The sequence below is a fragment of the Arvicanthis niloticus genome, chromosome 6, assembly GCF_011762505.2.
Source record: "Arvicanthis niloticus isolate mArvNil1 chromosome 6, mArvNil1.pat.X, whole genome shotgun sequence".
NCBI lineage: Eukaryota > Metazoa > Chordata > Mammalia > Rodentia > Muridae > Arvicanthis > Arvicanthis niloticus.
Window position 1 is genome coordinate 6,798,712 of NC_047663.1, and position 12,957 is coordinate 6,811,668.

At 47.1% G+C, this 12,957-nt stretch overlaps 1 protein-coding gene across 1 annotated transcript in view; it reads left to right on the top strand.

Annotated features, from left to right (window-relative positions):
• The window catches only part of Grb2 (growth factor receptor bound protein 2), a 65,572-nt gene extending 53,344 nt beyond the window's left edge, over nucleotides 1–12,228 (top strand). Inside the window, exons 3-6 of the mRNA XM_034506683.2 lie at nucleotides 1,029–1,126; nucleotides 6,315–6,437; nucleotides 9,627–9,795; nucleotides 10,297–12,228. Coding sequence (XP_034362574.1) covers nucleotides 1,029–1,126; nucleotides 6,315–6,437; nucleotides 9,627–9,795; nucleotides 10,297–10,482 — 576 coding nt within the window. The 3' untranslated portion in view covers nucleotides 10,483–12,228. The remainder of the gene's footprint in view (nucleotides 1–1,028; nucleotides 1,127–6,314; nucleotides 6,438–9,626; nucleotides 9,796–10,296) is intronic.
• The last annotated feature ends 729 nt before the right edge of the window (nucleotides 12,229–12,957 follow it).

Here is a 12,957-nt window from a genome sequence, read left to right on the forward strand (position 1 = left end):
ATCCTCCTGCCTCTGCCTCTGGAGTGCTGGAGTTAAAGGTAAGCACCACCACCACCCAGCTCCAGTTTTTTTCTTAATACCAATTTTAAACCAAGCATGGTAGTACGCACCTGTAATCCTAGAATTTGGGAGGGTGAGTATAGGGAGTTCTAACCAGCCTGGTCTACAAGGTGGATTTCAGTCTCAAAAACCAGCCCAGGTAGCTTGTGATCATAGCACTTGAGAGATGGAGGCAGCAGGGTCAGAAATTCAGGGTCATCCCCTAATACCAGGTTCCAGTTTAACCTAGGCTACACAAGACTGTCTTTAAAAAAAAAAAAAAAAAAAAAAAAAGGCTGGGGGCTAGAGAGATGGCTCATCGGTTAAGAGCCTCAATGCCACTGATCTTCCAGAGGTCCTGAGTTCAATTCCCAGCACCCACACGGTGGCTCACAACCATCTGTACTGGGATCCGATGCCCTCTTCTGATGTGTCTGAAGAGAGTGACAGTATACTCACATAAATAAATAGATCTTTAAAAGCTAGCCTCCCTCTCTCTGCCTTCTGTTGAAAGTCTAGAATTACTTTGAGTCTTGGGCTTGCGTTCTGCTGGTTGGTCTGCCTCCAGGAATGCCTGACCTGAACACAGGGTTGTGGGATTTGCTTGCCTGCTTGTTAGAATAGTTTCCTATACACTGGCCCCTGGTTGCATCTGTGAGCAGTAGCACTCAGAGCTGCTTGATGGGAGACCGTAGAGAAGCTGATGGGCTCAGGCTCCCTCTGCTCTCCTGACATTAGCTTCTCTGTCTGCTAGAGAAGCCTCCTTAAGAAAACACTGATCTCTGATGCCCTTCCTCCTGCCTTCTTATTGAGGTTTAATTCTAGGTGTTGAGAAGAAAGCCTGGACTTTCATTTTTAGAGTTAGCGTATAATGCTGGCTGTTGGCACTCAAATAAGCCTTCCACAAACCCAGACAATATGATTGTCTCTGGCAGTACTTATTATAGGGGAAAATGATTGATTTATTTTCTTGTCTTACTATTTTTCAGGTTTTGAATGAAGAATGTGATCAGAACTGGTATAAGGCAGAACTCAATGGGAAAGATGGCTTCATCCCCAAGAATTACATAGAAATGAAACCACATCCGTAAGTCAGACTCTATGGTTCCCCTAAGCAAGGGGCTTACCTGCTTGTCTCAAGTACTGTTTCAATTTGGATTGGGGGGGGGTGCACAGGGCAGGTAATGGGGAGGAGGAGTCTCACTATGTAGCTGTTGTCACTTCTAGGCTTGCTCTGTAGACCAGGCTAGCCTCACAGAGACCCACCTGCCTTCACCTTCCAGCATGCCTGGGTTGGTTTGGTTTTGTGAGACAGGCTTAAAGTCATAATGAAGAAATCAAAATCAAAATAATAATGAAAAAATCAAAATCAATTTAAATGGCAAATACATGTTAGATTACTGGACCTCTGTCCTTGGTTAAGAATGTCCTTTGCCTGAGATCTCTGCAGCCTAAGATAGGGACCAGTGCACAGCCAGTGCAGCTTGCTCAAAGGTGGGCTTGGATGAGGATAAACCTGAAGAAGTTCTGAGACTCCACGCATGAAGTCCTTACCACTTCCTGTGGTGGGAATAAGCCCACGTTGCACTCCTGCAGCCATTTAGTCCTGGGTATTTTGTTTTTGTTTTTGTTTTGTTTTGTTTGTTGTTGTTTTGTTTTTGCTTCAGGAAGTTTTATGGGCTTTTCACAGACAAAACAATAATAAGCTGGTGGAGAAGCTGGTGGGAGGCAGAAGCAGGTGGATCCCTAGGAGCCTTGTCTTGTCTGTAGTAGCGAGATTAGCCAAGGGTGCATAGTGAGACCCTATCTTTTTCTAAAGGAAAGGAGAATGTAAAAAGTGTACACGGGCTGGAGAGATAGCTTATTAGTGGTTAAGAGCATTGGTTTTTCTTCCATAGAAGTTGGGTTTGAGTTCCAGTACCACCATCATGGCTCATGGCCATCTGTAATTTAAGTTTTAGGGGACCTAAGTCCTCTTTTGGCCACCAAAGTCACCAGGTTCTAGCCACAAACATGCATGCAGGCACAACACTCATGTATATAAATTTAATTTTTTTAATAAAAAAGAAAGAAAAACAGAAGGTTAGTAGACAGTTTATAAAGGACTAGATAGCAAAGGTTTTCTATTCTGTTCCTGCCCCACCCCCGCTGTCCCCCTACCTCTCTGTTTATTTCTTACTTTTTGGTCAAGGCCTTACTATGTGGCTCTGACTAGATCCTTTGTTGACCACACTGGCCTTAAACTCAGAGATCTGCCTGCCTCTGCCTTCCAGGTGTTTGTATTATTAAAGGTCCATGCCAGCACACATGTCCTGCCTTTTTTTAAAAAGTAATTTGTGGCCAGGCAGTGGTGGCACACACCTTTAATCCCAGTGCTCAGGAGGCAGAGGCAGATAGACAGCCAAGGATACACAAAAAACCCTATCTTAAAAACAAAACAAACAGTGTATGTGTCTGCATATGTTTTGTGTGCATGGACCCACAGACATGAAAAGGTGGCATCTTTCCTCTGGAAATGGAGTTACAGGTGGATGTGAGCCTCCAGTGGGGGTGATGGGAACCGAACCTAAGTCCTCTAAAAGAGCATTAAGTGTTCTTAACCACTTAGCCATCCCTCTACCCGCTCTCATCTTTCCTTCTGTCTTTACCCCCTCCTTTCATCCTGGGAATTGAATAATAAGAAAGCATTTATCACTGGACTGGACTGTAATCCCCTAAAATTTATGCCTTAATGATCCATTAGGGCCGAGCTTGCTTTATTTAGCATGCAACAAAGCCCTGGATTCTACCCTAGTACCATAAGAAAAAATAGTTTTTAAAAATAAATAAAAACTGTAAAGGGATGTGGTTTCCTGGTAGAATGCTCGCCTTAAATTCACGAGGCCCTAGATTCTCAGCATTAGAGTAGAGAAGAAAGACTGTAGTAGTGAGTGCTTATCTCTTGGCAGTCCACAAATGCTGGGCCAGCCTCGGGGCTCACAGGCCTGACAGCTGAAGTACAGTTCTCAAACCCAGGGTTGAGAGAGGGAACTGAGTTTCAAACGTCGTCTCTGACATCCACAGTGCTTCATGTCATGTGAGTACCTGTGCGTGTGCATGCACATACAATAATCAGTTCCCCCCCCCCAATAATCAATTTTTAAAAATTAAAGAAAGGGTGAGCCTCAAATTGAACAGTTGGGTTGTGAGACATTAAAAAATGGAGTACATTTAGTCTGGGAGCCATGGTTTCCTGACCGCTGCTTGGGCTTCGCCATTTCCTCTTTACATAAACAGTTTTGGGGTGGGGGTAGACAGACCTATGATCCAATCACTAAGGTTGAGGCAGAAGAATTGGTTATTCAGGGCTAGCCTGGACAATTGAAAGGGCTTTGGGGGTGTTAGCTCAGTGCAAGAGCACTTAAGCAGCTCCAGTGAGGCCCTGGCTCAGGTCGTTCCTGCTGTCAGTGAGTAACTAAGCAGGAAGCACAGCGCGATGAGATGCTCGCTGGGCTGGGTTAGTTGAAGCTGCTGAAGGACAGTCCATGGGCTCCATCCCCACTCTGAACTCTGCAGAAGGAAATTGAACACGCAGGAGCCTTTCTCTAGGTCACACTGCTGTGAAGGCTACTTGTTCTGATTGTCTGTGACTTCACAGGCTCAGTTCCCACCCTGGAACTGCCACATTGTCTAATAATGTACGTGATGCTTAGTGTGGCACCACAGTGCAGTATGCCAGAGCCAGCCCTCCCTTACCCCCTTTGTTTGGAGAGGAAGAGGGCAGTCAAACACTAGACTGCCGGCCACCTGATGATGCAATTGTCCAGTGAAGACCAACTACAGTGGCTGCCACTGCAGTGCTACAATGGAGTTGTGTGTGCCCAGCAGATGACACACACTTCATAGTAAGTGCATGTGGGCAGGGCCTGTAACGCGCTATAAATACTATATTGGAAAATACATCTCTCCTACCCTTGCCTTCCTTGCTTGCTATTTCTAGGGTAGTACACACCAGTCCAGTCTTTTTTAAAGATTAGCAGAACATTTGTCTGTAGGCATGCAGTCATACATAAATATCATCATTAAAAGAAATCTGTTGGGCTCGGAGTGTAGCTCAGTGTTGAAGGACTAGCTCAGTGTGCTCAAGGCCTTGGCTCCTTCCTGCCTCTAGCACTGCAATACTCTTAGAACCAGTGATACTTTTAGAAGCCTATTGGGTTTGTAAATAGCCTGTGAAGGAGTGTCAACGGCCGGATGCTGTGTGCTGTTCCTCCTGCTGCTGGGAACTCGAGACTGTGTGTACTTAGTGAGCCAGGAGAAGGCAGACAAGAAAATTTTGATCTGTGAAAAATGGTTAACAAACTAATATTTTTGTTCTGTTTTAGTTTTTTGAGACAGGGTTTCACTATGTAACCCAGATAGGCCTTGAAGTTACAGTAATCCTCCTGCCTCTTCCTTTTCAGTGCTAGAATTACAGGAATAATTCTAGAATTAAAAATTTTAAATTGAAATAAAATTGTGTTGATTCTTAAGTTGGGAATAAGAAGCACTGGGGCTGACACAAATGTAGGATTCTGCCCACAAGGAAAGGTCTAGATGCACACCCTGCCTGCTGCCAGCAATTCCTGTTAAAGGGGGGTGGGGCTAGAGGGAAAGTGTTCCTTTTTACTCTTCCTTAATGCACATTTAGGCCACTTTAATTTAAATCTACTGCTTTGTAGCTTTAGAGAGAGAGAGAGAGAGAGACAGAGAGAGAGACAGAGAGACAGAGAGAGAGAGAGAGCGCGAGCGGGTGAATACAGGCAGAAAGCATTATTTGGAATTCTCAAAACTAATTGTTTAAAAAGTATGTGCTGGGCTGGAGAGATGTCTCGGCAGTTAAGAGCACTGACTGCTCTTCCAGAGGTCCCGAGTTCAATTTCCCAGCAACCACATGGTGGCTCACAACCATCTGTAATGGGATCCAATTCCCTCTTCTGGTGTGTCTGACTAGAGCTACAGTGTACTCATATACATGAAATAAATAAAATAATCTTTAAAAATAAATAAATAAAAAGTATGTGCTTGGTGATTCGGGAAGGGAGAGGGTGGCTATTGAGAACATTTGCCCCTGCCCTGGTGAGTGTGGAGAGAGGGAGCAGTTGCCGGGACTAGCCTGTGGCCACCACGGCCAGACACTGCTGTAGCATATGTACGGTCAGCCCTTAGAGTGCCAGACATCACAAAACAATGGGCTGTATCCTCAAAGCTTTCTTGGTCTCTTGAGGTGATTCCGTCTGTTAGTAGGGACTTTCCCTTCTGTGGCCTGCTTCCTGGGCACTGTAGGCTTCATTCTTAAGCATCTGTAGAAACAGAAGGGATGAGTCTCCACAGCCTGTCATCAGAGATGCAACGTGAGAAAGATTTGAAACCTACATTTGGGTGTCTTTAGATTCATTTTGGCAGTTTCTGGGATACCCGTCCTAGCAGCTTCATGTCTAATACCTGAGTTTTAGTTTTAATCTGGCAGAGTTCTTTTAAAAATATTTTGCAGGGTAGTTGTTTATTAAGATAGCCATGAGCTCTGCCTGTAGCAAATGTCCATAATTCTCAGTACTTGGTAGGCCATTGTGGACCAGATATGAAACCCTGTCTTAAAACAAACATCAGCCTTGGTGACTTATTCCACCTCTTGGATTAGCTAAGCAGGAGTGGGAGAATTCTAAGCCAGCCAGATTGGGCCACAGACTTCTAGGACAGCATGGGCTACTATATGAGGCCCTGCCTCAAAACATCCTAAGACACCAGTAGGGCCACAAAGGTGCTTAGTAAGCAAAGCACTTGTCACACAAACCAGGTGACCTGAATTTGATCCCTGGAACTCACAAAAAGCTGTAAGGACAGAATGACTCCACAGGGTTGTCTTCTGACCCCCTCATGGATATACTGCAGCTTATCAGTCCTTACCTGGGTGTCAGGGCTTTCCTAGGTCCCTCCTGATGAGTGAGTAAGAGGCAGGAGGGCTTTAGCCTCAGAAACGGGCTTTCAGACCGCATGATTGGAATGGTCTCCATGTAGACTGAAGAATGGCCTGTGTTGCTGTCTTGAATCCTGATCTGTAGAGTGGAGTGGGCGAAGCTGTGTGTGAAAGCTCCAGCTCAGGAAGGCCCTGAGCCAGACAATAGCCCCAGGGAGCCTTAGGCAAGACCAGCAGGTAAAGGTGCACCCTCTTTCTCTGACTAGGAGCACTCTCATTTACATCCAGGTTGCTTCTTTGTGGGGAAGCAGATGTTGACCAGCTCGCCTTCCTTCCTCAGGTGGTTTTTTGGCAAAATCCCCAGAGCCAAGGCAGAAGAAATGCTTAGCAAACAGCGGCACGACGGGGCCTTCCTAATCCGAGAGAGTGAGAGTGCTCCTGGGGACTTCTCCCTGTCTGTCAAGTAAGTGTTTCCTGCTGGAGTTACCAGAGAAGCTGCTGCCATTGACTGGATTGTAAGGCTGCAGGGAAGACGTTAACATATCTTTTCCTGTGGAAATCCTAGTGCTTGTTCTAAGGCCTAGTTGTAGCAGATCCTTAGGTTCCCAGTGTCATGAACCTGTGGGAACTGACCCCATTCCTCTTGCTGTCCTGCCTTCACTGCAGTGTCTGCCACCCTAATGATAACCACATGCATCACACTTGGTTTCCATGAGCCTAGTGGGGTGTTGTCTCAAAAATCCAAATAGGAATTAGGCATGATATTACATGCCTTTAATCCTAGCAGACAGGTAGATCTCTGTGAGTTCCAGACCAGCCAGAGTTACACAGTGAGATCCTGTCTAAAAGAAAGAATGACTTTGTAGTCTGACCGGTCACCCTTTTCTAGTTAATGTGCAGAAGCCCACCCCAAAATTCATCTTTTTTTTTTTTTTTCCGAGACAGGGTTTCTCTGTGTAGCCCTGGCTGTCCTGGAACTCACTCTGTAGACCAGGCTGGCCTTGAACTCAGAAATCCGCCTGCCTCTGCCTCCCAAGTGCTGGGATTAAAGTCGTGCGCCACCACCGCCCGGCTCATCTTTTTTTTTAAACACAGACTCTTCTCTGCACTCCAGGCTGTCCAGGAATTGCTAGGTAGCAGAAACTGTCCTAAAATTGATGGCAACCTGCCTGTCTCGGGCTTCTGAGTACTGGGATTACAGGCATGAGCAGCCAAGTCCTCCTTAGCCATTCTTCATCTGTAGGGATAGCCTGGGTGACAGGGAAGTGAGAAGACAGACTCTCGGGAGTCAGCTTGCTTTCTCTGCTGTCTTGTGGGGTCTGAGGTTTAAACCCCAACTTGTCAGACCTGAGCACAAGTGCCTCTACTCACTGAACCACCCTGCCAGTCCTGACTGTTGTCTTTTAGATCCACCAACCAGGGTCTTTCTAAATGGCCCACACTGGGAGCTCGGGTATAGCACGTTGTGGGATCTGGCTTCCATCACTAGCACCACAATAAATGAGTGAAGGACTGAATTACCCCGACCAGCCTTGAACTCTTGAGTCCTCTGCCTTCACTTCCTGAAGTAGGGAGGAATGACAGGCCTTCTGCACCAGAACCACTCACTGTTCTCTGTCTGAATGCAGAGGTGAGAGCTTTTGGGTGAGATTTGACACTTCAGGAGGTTTGCAGTACTTTTCTTCTTTTTTCTTTTTTGGTTTGTTAAGACAAGATTTCTCAGTGTAGTAACCCTGGCTGTCCTGGAAGTTTTATCTGTAGACCAGGCTGGCCTCAAACTATTTTTTTTTTTTTTTTGAACTGTGTATGGTAGCAGTTTCCTCTTATAACCAGGTTTTTTGATGTTTTTGATTAAACACATGCAAGTAGGATCATACAGAGCATCCTAGTCTGGGTTTGTAGAATTGGCATTTTTAGGCTTCTCAGTGGCTTGTGTGTCATCTGCTTTCCTTTGCCTGAACTGTTCCAAGTGGCAGTAAAACGGCTCAAGAAGGGGAGACAAGTCATTAGTCAGTAGGTAGTGGCCAGACCACTGGGCAGTGCTGGGCTGGAGAGCGCCCGTGTTCAGTACCATCACCTGTACACGTGCACCTGCCGTGATGTGATGAAGAAGTCAGGAAGGCCAGCTCTTCCACCAGAACAACCTTGTAGGGATGGGAGACCTGGGACAGCTAAGCACTGCCAACAACTGCGTGTAATCCCAGCAAGTTAAACAGAAAATGTTTAAAGGTGTTAATATGCCATCACTTTAGGAATAAAAAATAAGAGGTGAATGGCTCGGTTGGTAACTACCATGCAACAAGAGGACCGAGTTTGTGTCCCAGTGTAAACGCTAGAGAGGAGGTCCCTGGAGCTGTGGCCAGCCAGCCTAGCCTACTCAGTGAGAGACACACTTCAGACCAGCATTGACAGTAGGTTTCCAAACACGTGCACGTACATGTGCATTCACACGCCATGGACATGGACACATACACAAGGAAACATCTTCACAAGGGGCTTCTATCAGCACTGGACTCTAGTTTTGAGATCCTCGGAGTCTGGTGGAAAGCTGTGGTAGGAGTGACCCCACACTGGGGAAGTAGGTGCATTACAGAAGACCCTTGGGCCTTAGGAGCCGGACAGGGCCTTTGGATCCTGAGCCACTGTCCTCTTGAAACCCCCTCCATTGCTTCTCAGTGAAAACATGATGAAGTTGCCAGCTGCTTTGGTCTTGCTTTCCTCCATTTCAGTTACCACAGGCCAGCTGGAAGTTCCAGAAATAACTCCTGGATTTTAGATAACTTGTATGATAGTATATTTTTATAATTGTTTCAGTGAAAAGAAACTTTATCAGATTATATATGTGTCTATAGGGAAAACAGTGCATCTGGAGTTTGGTATCTAGTTTCAAACTTGCCCTGGGTGTTTGGAAGCACTAGAGTCCTCCAACCCCAGCTGGAAGCTCAGTGCTGCCATCTGCTGGTTTGTCTTTAGAACTCCTTTACCTTTTTGAAGCCTTAAGACTGAAGAAGAGGCTACTGGAACAAATTGAAAGACTTGGCAGTGACCAGGAAGCAGGGTGCTATCCAGATGTCACCAGGGCACAGCCATCCAGCACCAGTCAGTCGCATTGGGCAGTCCTGCTGATCGGTGAAAGAGCATGTTGTTCAGTGACGAAGCATTTGTTTCTTGATACTTAGGTCTTGTTACTGTGAGAAAGAAACACAATATGGAAATTCCTCGGTGAAAAGCATGGCTTTGGCATACCTGTAATCCCAGCAGTGGGATGCTGATTCAGGAGGAACGCCATGAATTCTAGACCAACTTAGTGAGCTCAAAGCCAATGTGAGCTCATGTTTGAATATCAGCACCAGTCTTTGAACTGTTAAGGCAGATAAAGCTGTAGCTTCATAAATGGACTGTGTTAATAGAGCCACAGATGTCTCAGTTAACTAGTGGGTGGGCTTCCACTCTGTGACCAACCGGCAGGAGGGCTGTAGGGGAGGCTCCGGGGTGTTCCCCATTCTCTCCAGCTGGATACTCAGGGTGCTGTGCAGCTAGCGTGTCCCCAAGCTCTGAAAAGCTACACCCGACAGCAGTTCCCTGGACGTCTTCAGGTTTGGGACAGCCCTGCAGAGCCGTGGCTGCTTCATGCCTATGCTCCCGTCCTCAGGTTTGGAAACGACGTCCAGCACTTCAAGGTGCTCCGTGATGGGGCCGGGAAGTACTTCCTGTGGGTGGTGAAGTTTAACTCTCTGAACGAGCTGGTGGATTACCACAGATTGACGTCCGTGTCCAGGAACCAGCAGATATTCCTACGGGACATAGAGCAGGTGCCGCAGGTAAGCAGAAAGCTGCGCTCACTTTCGGCAAGTGTGAAGGCCCAGGCATGGCTGCCACAGCAACTTCCTCTCTGTGTTCAGGCCGACCTCATGGCTGTGAGGCTCCCCAGGCAGCCTGTGAGGGAACCTGTCTGCACTCATTCCTCCTCACACACGAGCAGGAGCTCTGCTTGGGGCTGCCTCACTATAGTGATGGGAACACAGATAATGTTTTCAAGCCTGTTAAGAGAACGCTAGTCTACACAGCCCAAAGTGTTTGCTCCTCCCACCAGCTAACACTGGCTATTCTTAGTGACATAGGTGTGTGTAACCCTGTGGGTTTTAAATATTAATAAAGGGTTCCTCTAAGCCCACCTAGGAGGACTTGGGAACATGTCAGACTGGAGGGAGAGAGGCGGGAGGCTGCTTTGGAAAGTGGCTGTTCGCACACGCTCACCCTTTGCTAGGCGCTTACAAGGCAGCTGGCAGCATGAGAAAGACCACTTTCTTGCTCTCTTGCAGCAGCCAACGTACGTCCAGGCGCTCTTTGACTTTGACCCCCAGGAGGATGGCGAGCTGGGCTTTCGCAGAGGAGACTTCATTCATGTCATGGATAACTCAGATCCCAATTGGTGGAAAGGGGCCTGCCATGGGCAGACCGGCATGTTCCCCCGCAATTACGTCACCCCAGTGAACCGGAACGTCTAAGAAACAGAAGAGATTATTTAAAGAAAGTGAAAAGTTGAGACCGTTCACAAGAATTACGCCCACGTGCTGCCTGTCACAGGCTGTGCGGGAATGCAGAACACCTGGCTGGGTCCCATGGACGACCCTCTCACTTAGGTTGCAACTTTGGGGGGTGGGAAGGGGTGTTTGATTTCATAATGCCAAAACTTAACCTATTGAATGAATTACAATTTTTATTACGGAATCTCGCCGCTACTCCTGTTCCCCTCCTGTGTCCTTTTTCTTGTTCTTTCTTTCTTTCCTGTCCAGTGCATGATGTTTGAGGCCACATATAGTCCAGCTGATGCCAATAATAAAAGAAAAGAAACCAAGTGGGCTGTATTTTCTCTATGCAAAATGTCTGTGGAGATGGATGGATTAAAAGAACCAGCTTCTTCACACACGGGGCAGCCAGTGCTTCTGGAGTTCTTGATTGGGGTTCTACCAGAGATGGCCAAGGGTGTCTGCTCCTTCTCCAGCCTCAGGCCTGGAGCAGTCCATCAAAGTTGGAATTAGGGGAAGGAGACCTGCTGCCCATCAATGGTCTCCTGAGAGTTAGACTGACGACCTGCCCCTCCCCCACTGCTTCCCTTCAGGTGTCTCAAGACGTCGTTTTCATAGTGCCTTTGTCTTATTTCAAGGGTGTTCATGAGTGGTGTGTTACCTTTTTTTTTTTTTTTTTTTTTAATGAGTTAAAGGCAGTCCAGAGCTTTTCTCCTCCTGTGTAAATATTTTCCTCTCGGGGCAGGGGAAAGAGCACAGAGAGCTGGTAGAAGCAGAGGGTGTATTTCCCATCTTGATTGAGCCAGAGGTCTCGAAGCTTCAACTTTGACGTTGTGAGGTGTGACGCTTGCTTCAGCTCAGACTCACCGGATGTCAGAGTCCCTGCCCTCCAGGTCTCAGTTGTGGTCTGTCCTTTCTGTGCCTGGACCCACTAAGCATCAACACGGGACAGGCAGAGGAGCGGGTGGCATCCTTCACTCTCAGAGGCCTACAGGCAGATGGGAGTTGGAAATATTGGCCTTTCATTTTTTCTTGCTCTTACAATTAAGTCCTCGCTCTCACTTGTGCATTTTCCCGTCTGTCCAAGAGTGCAGATAGCAGGACTGTGGGCTTGGTTGCATCTCTGTTCACCCTGGGTTGTGTTTGCAGCTGCTCTGCTGACCCACTGCCCCCATCCTATGAAGCCTTTTGAGGTAGGAAAGACCAAGACCAATGCAAAGCTTTTTAAATCTTGTCTCTTGTGAGCTTTCCGCCCTCTGTAGTCACGTGCCTGCACACCGTTTCTCTTTGCGCAGCCTCCCTCCAGCAGAAACAAGGCTACTCCTGGGTCCTCCCTTGGAGTTGGTGGCATCCATGGGCTGCTAGACTCGTGAGGGTGTATTCTCCCCTGGACTCTGTTTTGTGCGATGGACTCAGCTCTGAGCACCCCTAAGGCCCTGGAGGCAGCCTTGTGGGCGGAGCACGTTCCCACCCCTCCTGGTTCTGCTGCTGCTTTCCCTGCTGATAAAAGTAATCTCTGGAGTTACACCTGGGCCATTTGATTGTTTTATTTTGGAGTTGGTGTATATCATGGAGCCTTGCTGAACTAAGTTTTGTGTGTATATATTTAAAGATCAGTGTTTAAATAAAGAAAAAAAAAACCTATGTCCTTACTCCTCTAACTTCTGCAGATAGCAATTTGGTAAGTAGTGATTAACTGTGAATAAACATACAATGAATTCTTAACTGTGTATCTTCATTTCTCCCTGATGACGTTTTGATTTTATTTTATAGACAGGGTCTCGCCATGTTGCCCTGGCTGGTATATCCAGACCCTCTGATCCCAGGACATGTGATATAGTTTCATCATCTGGAAATTAGTTTAAACAAGAATTTTGGGGAACCCAGAGCTGGGCATGAAAGGCTCTTCCTCACAATATGGAAAGGCTAGTCTTTGAGGAAGCAGCTGAGGCGGCTGCATGATGCAGCTATGACAGCCCCTTTTAGTGTGAGGCAAGGCTGGTAACCACACAGTACTGGCTATGACGCAGGAAGGGTTAAAGCTTGAACGAAAGAAACACTGAGTAACCACCTCAACTGTCACAGCTAGGAAGCACCCAGGTGCCACCTCCTCCCCCTTGCAGTGATGTGTATGCAAGAGGAAGCTGGGCTTGTCCTAGCCAGCTGAGCAGAAGTTCCAACTGACTTTGAACTCCATTTGTGTCCTTGTCAGTTTAACCCCTTCTTGGTTTGGGGGGGAGGGAGTTCATTTTTTTCCCCAGGGCTGAGAACCCAGGCTGTTCCACTTACTAAACAAGCACGCTCTCCCTGAGCCCCCTTTTTGTTCTTCAGGTAATCATTGTGTGTCACAGATTTCCTGATGCTTGTATCCCTGCTCCTCCATGGGTCAGATTCCTGGTGAGGTGTCCAGGCTGTGTACCTGTGCCCAGGGCCAGCTCATTGTGTCTCATGATA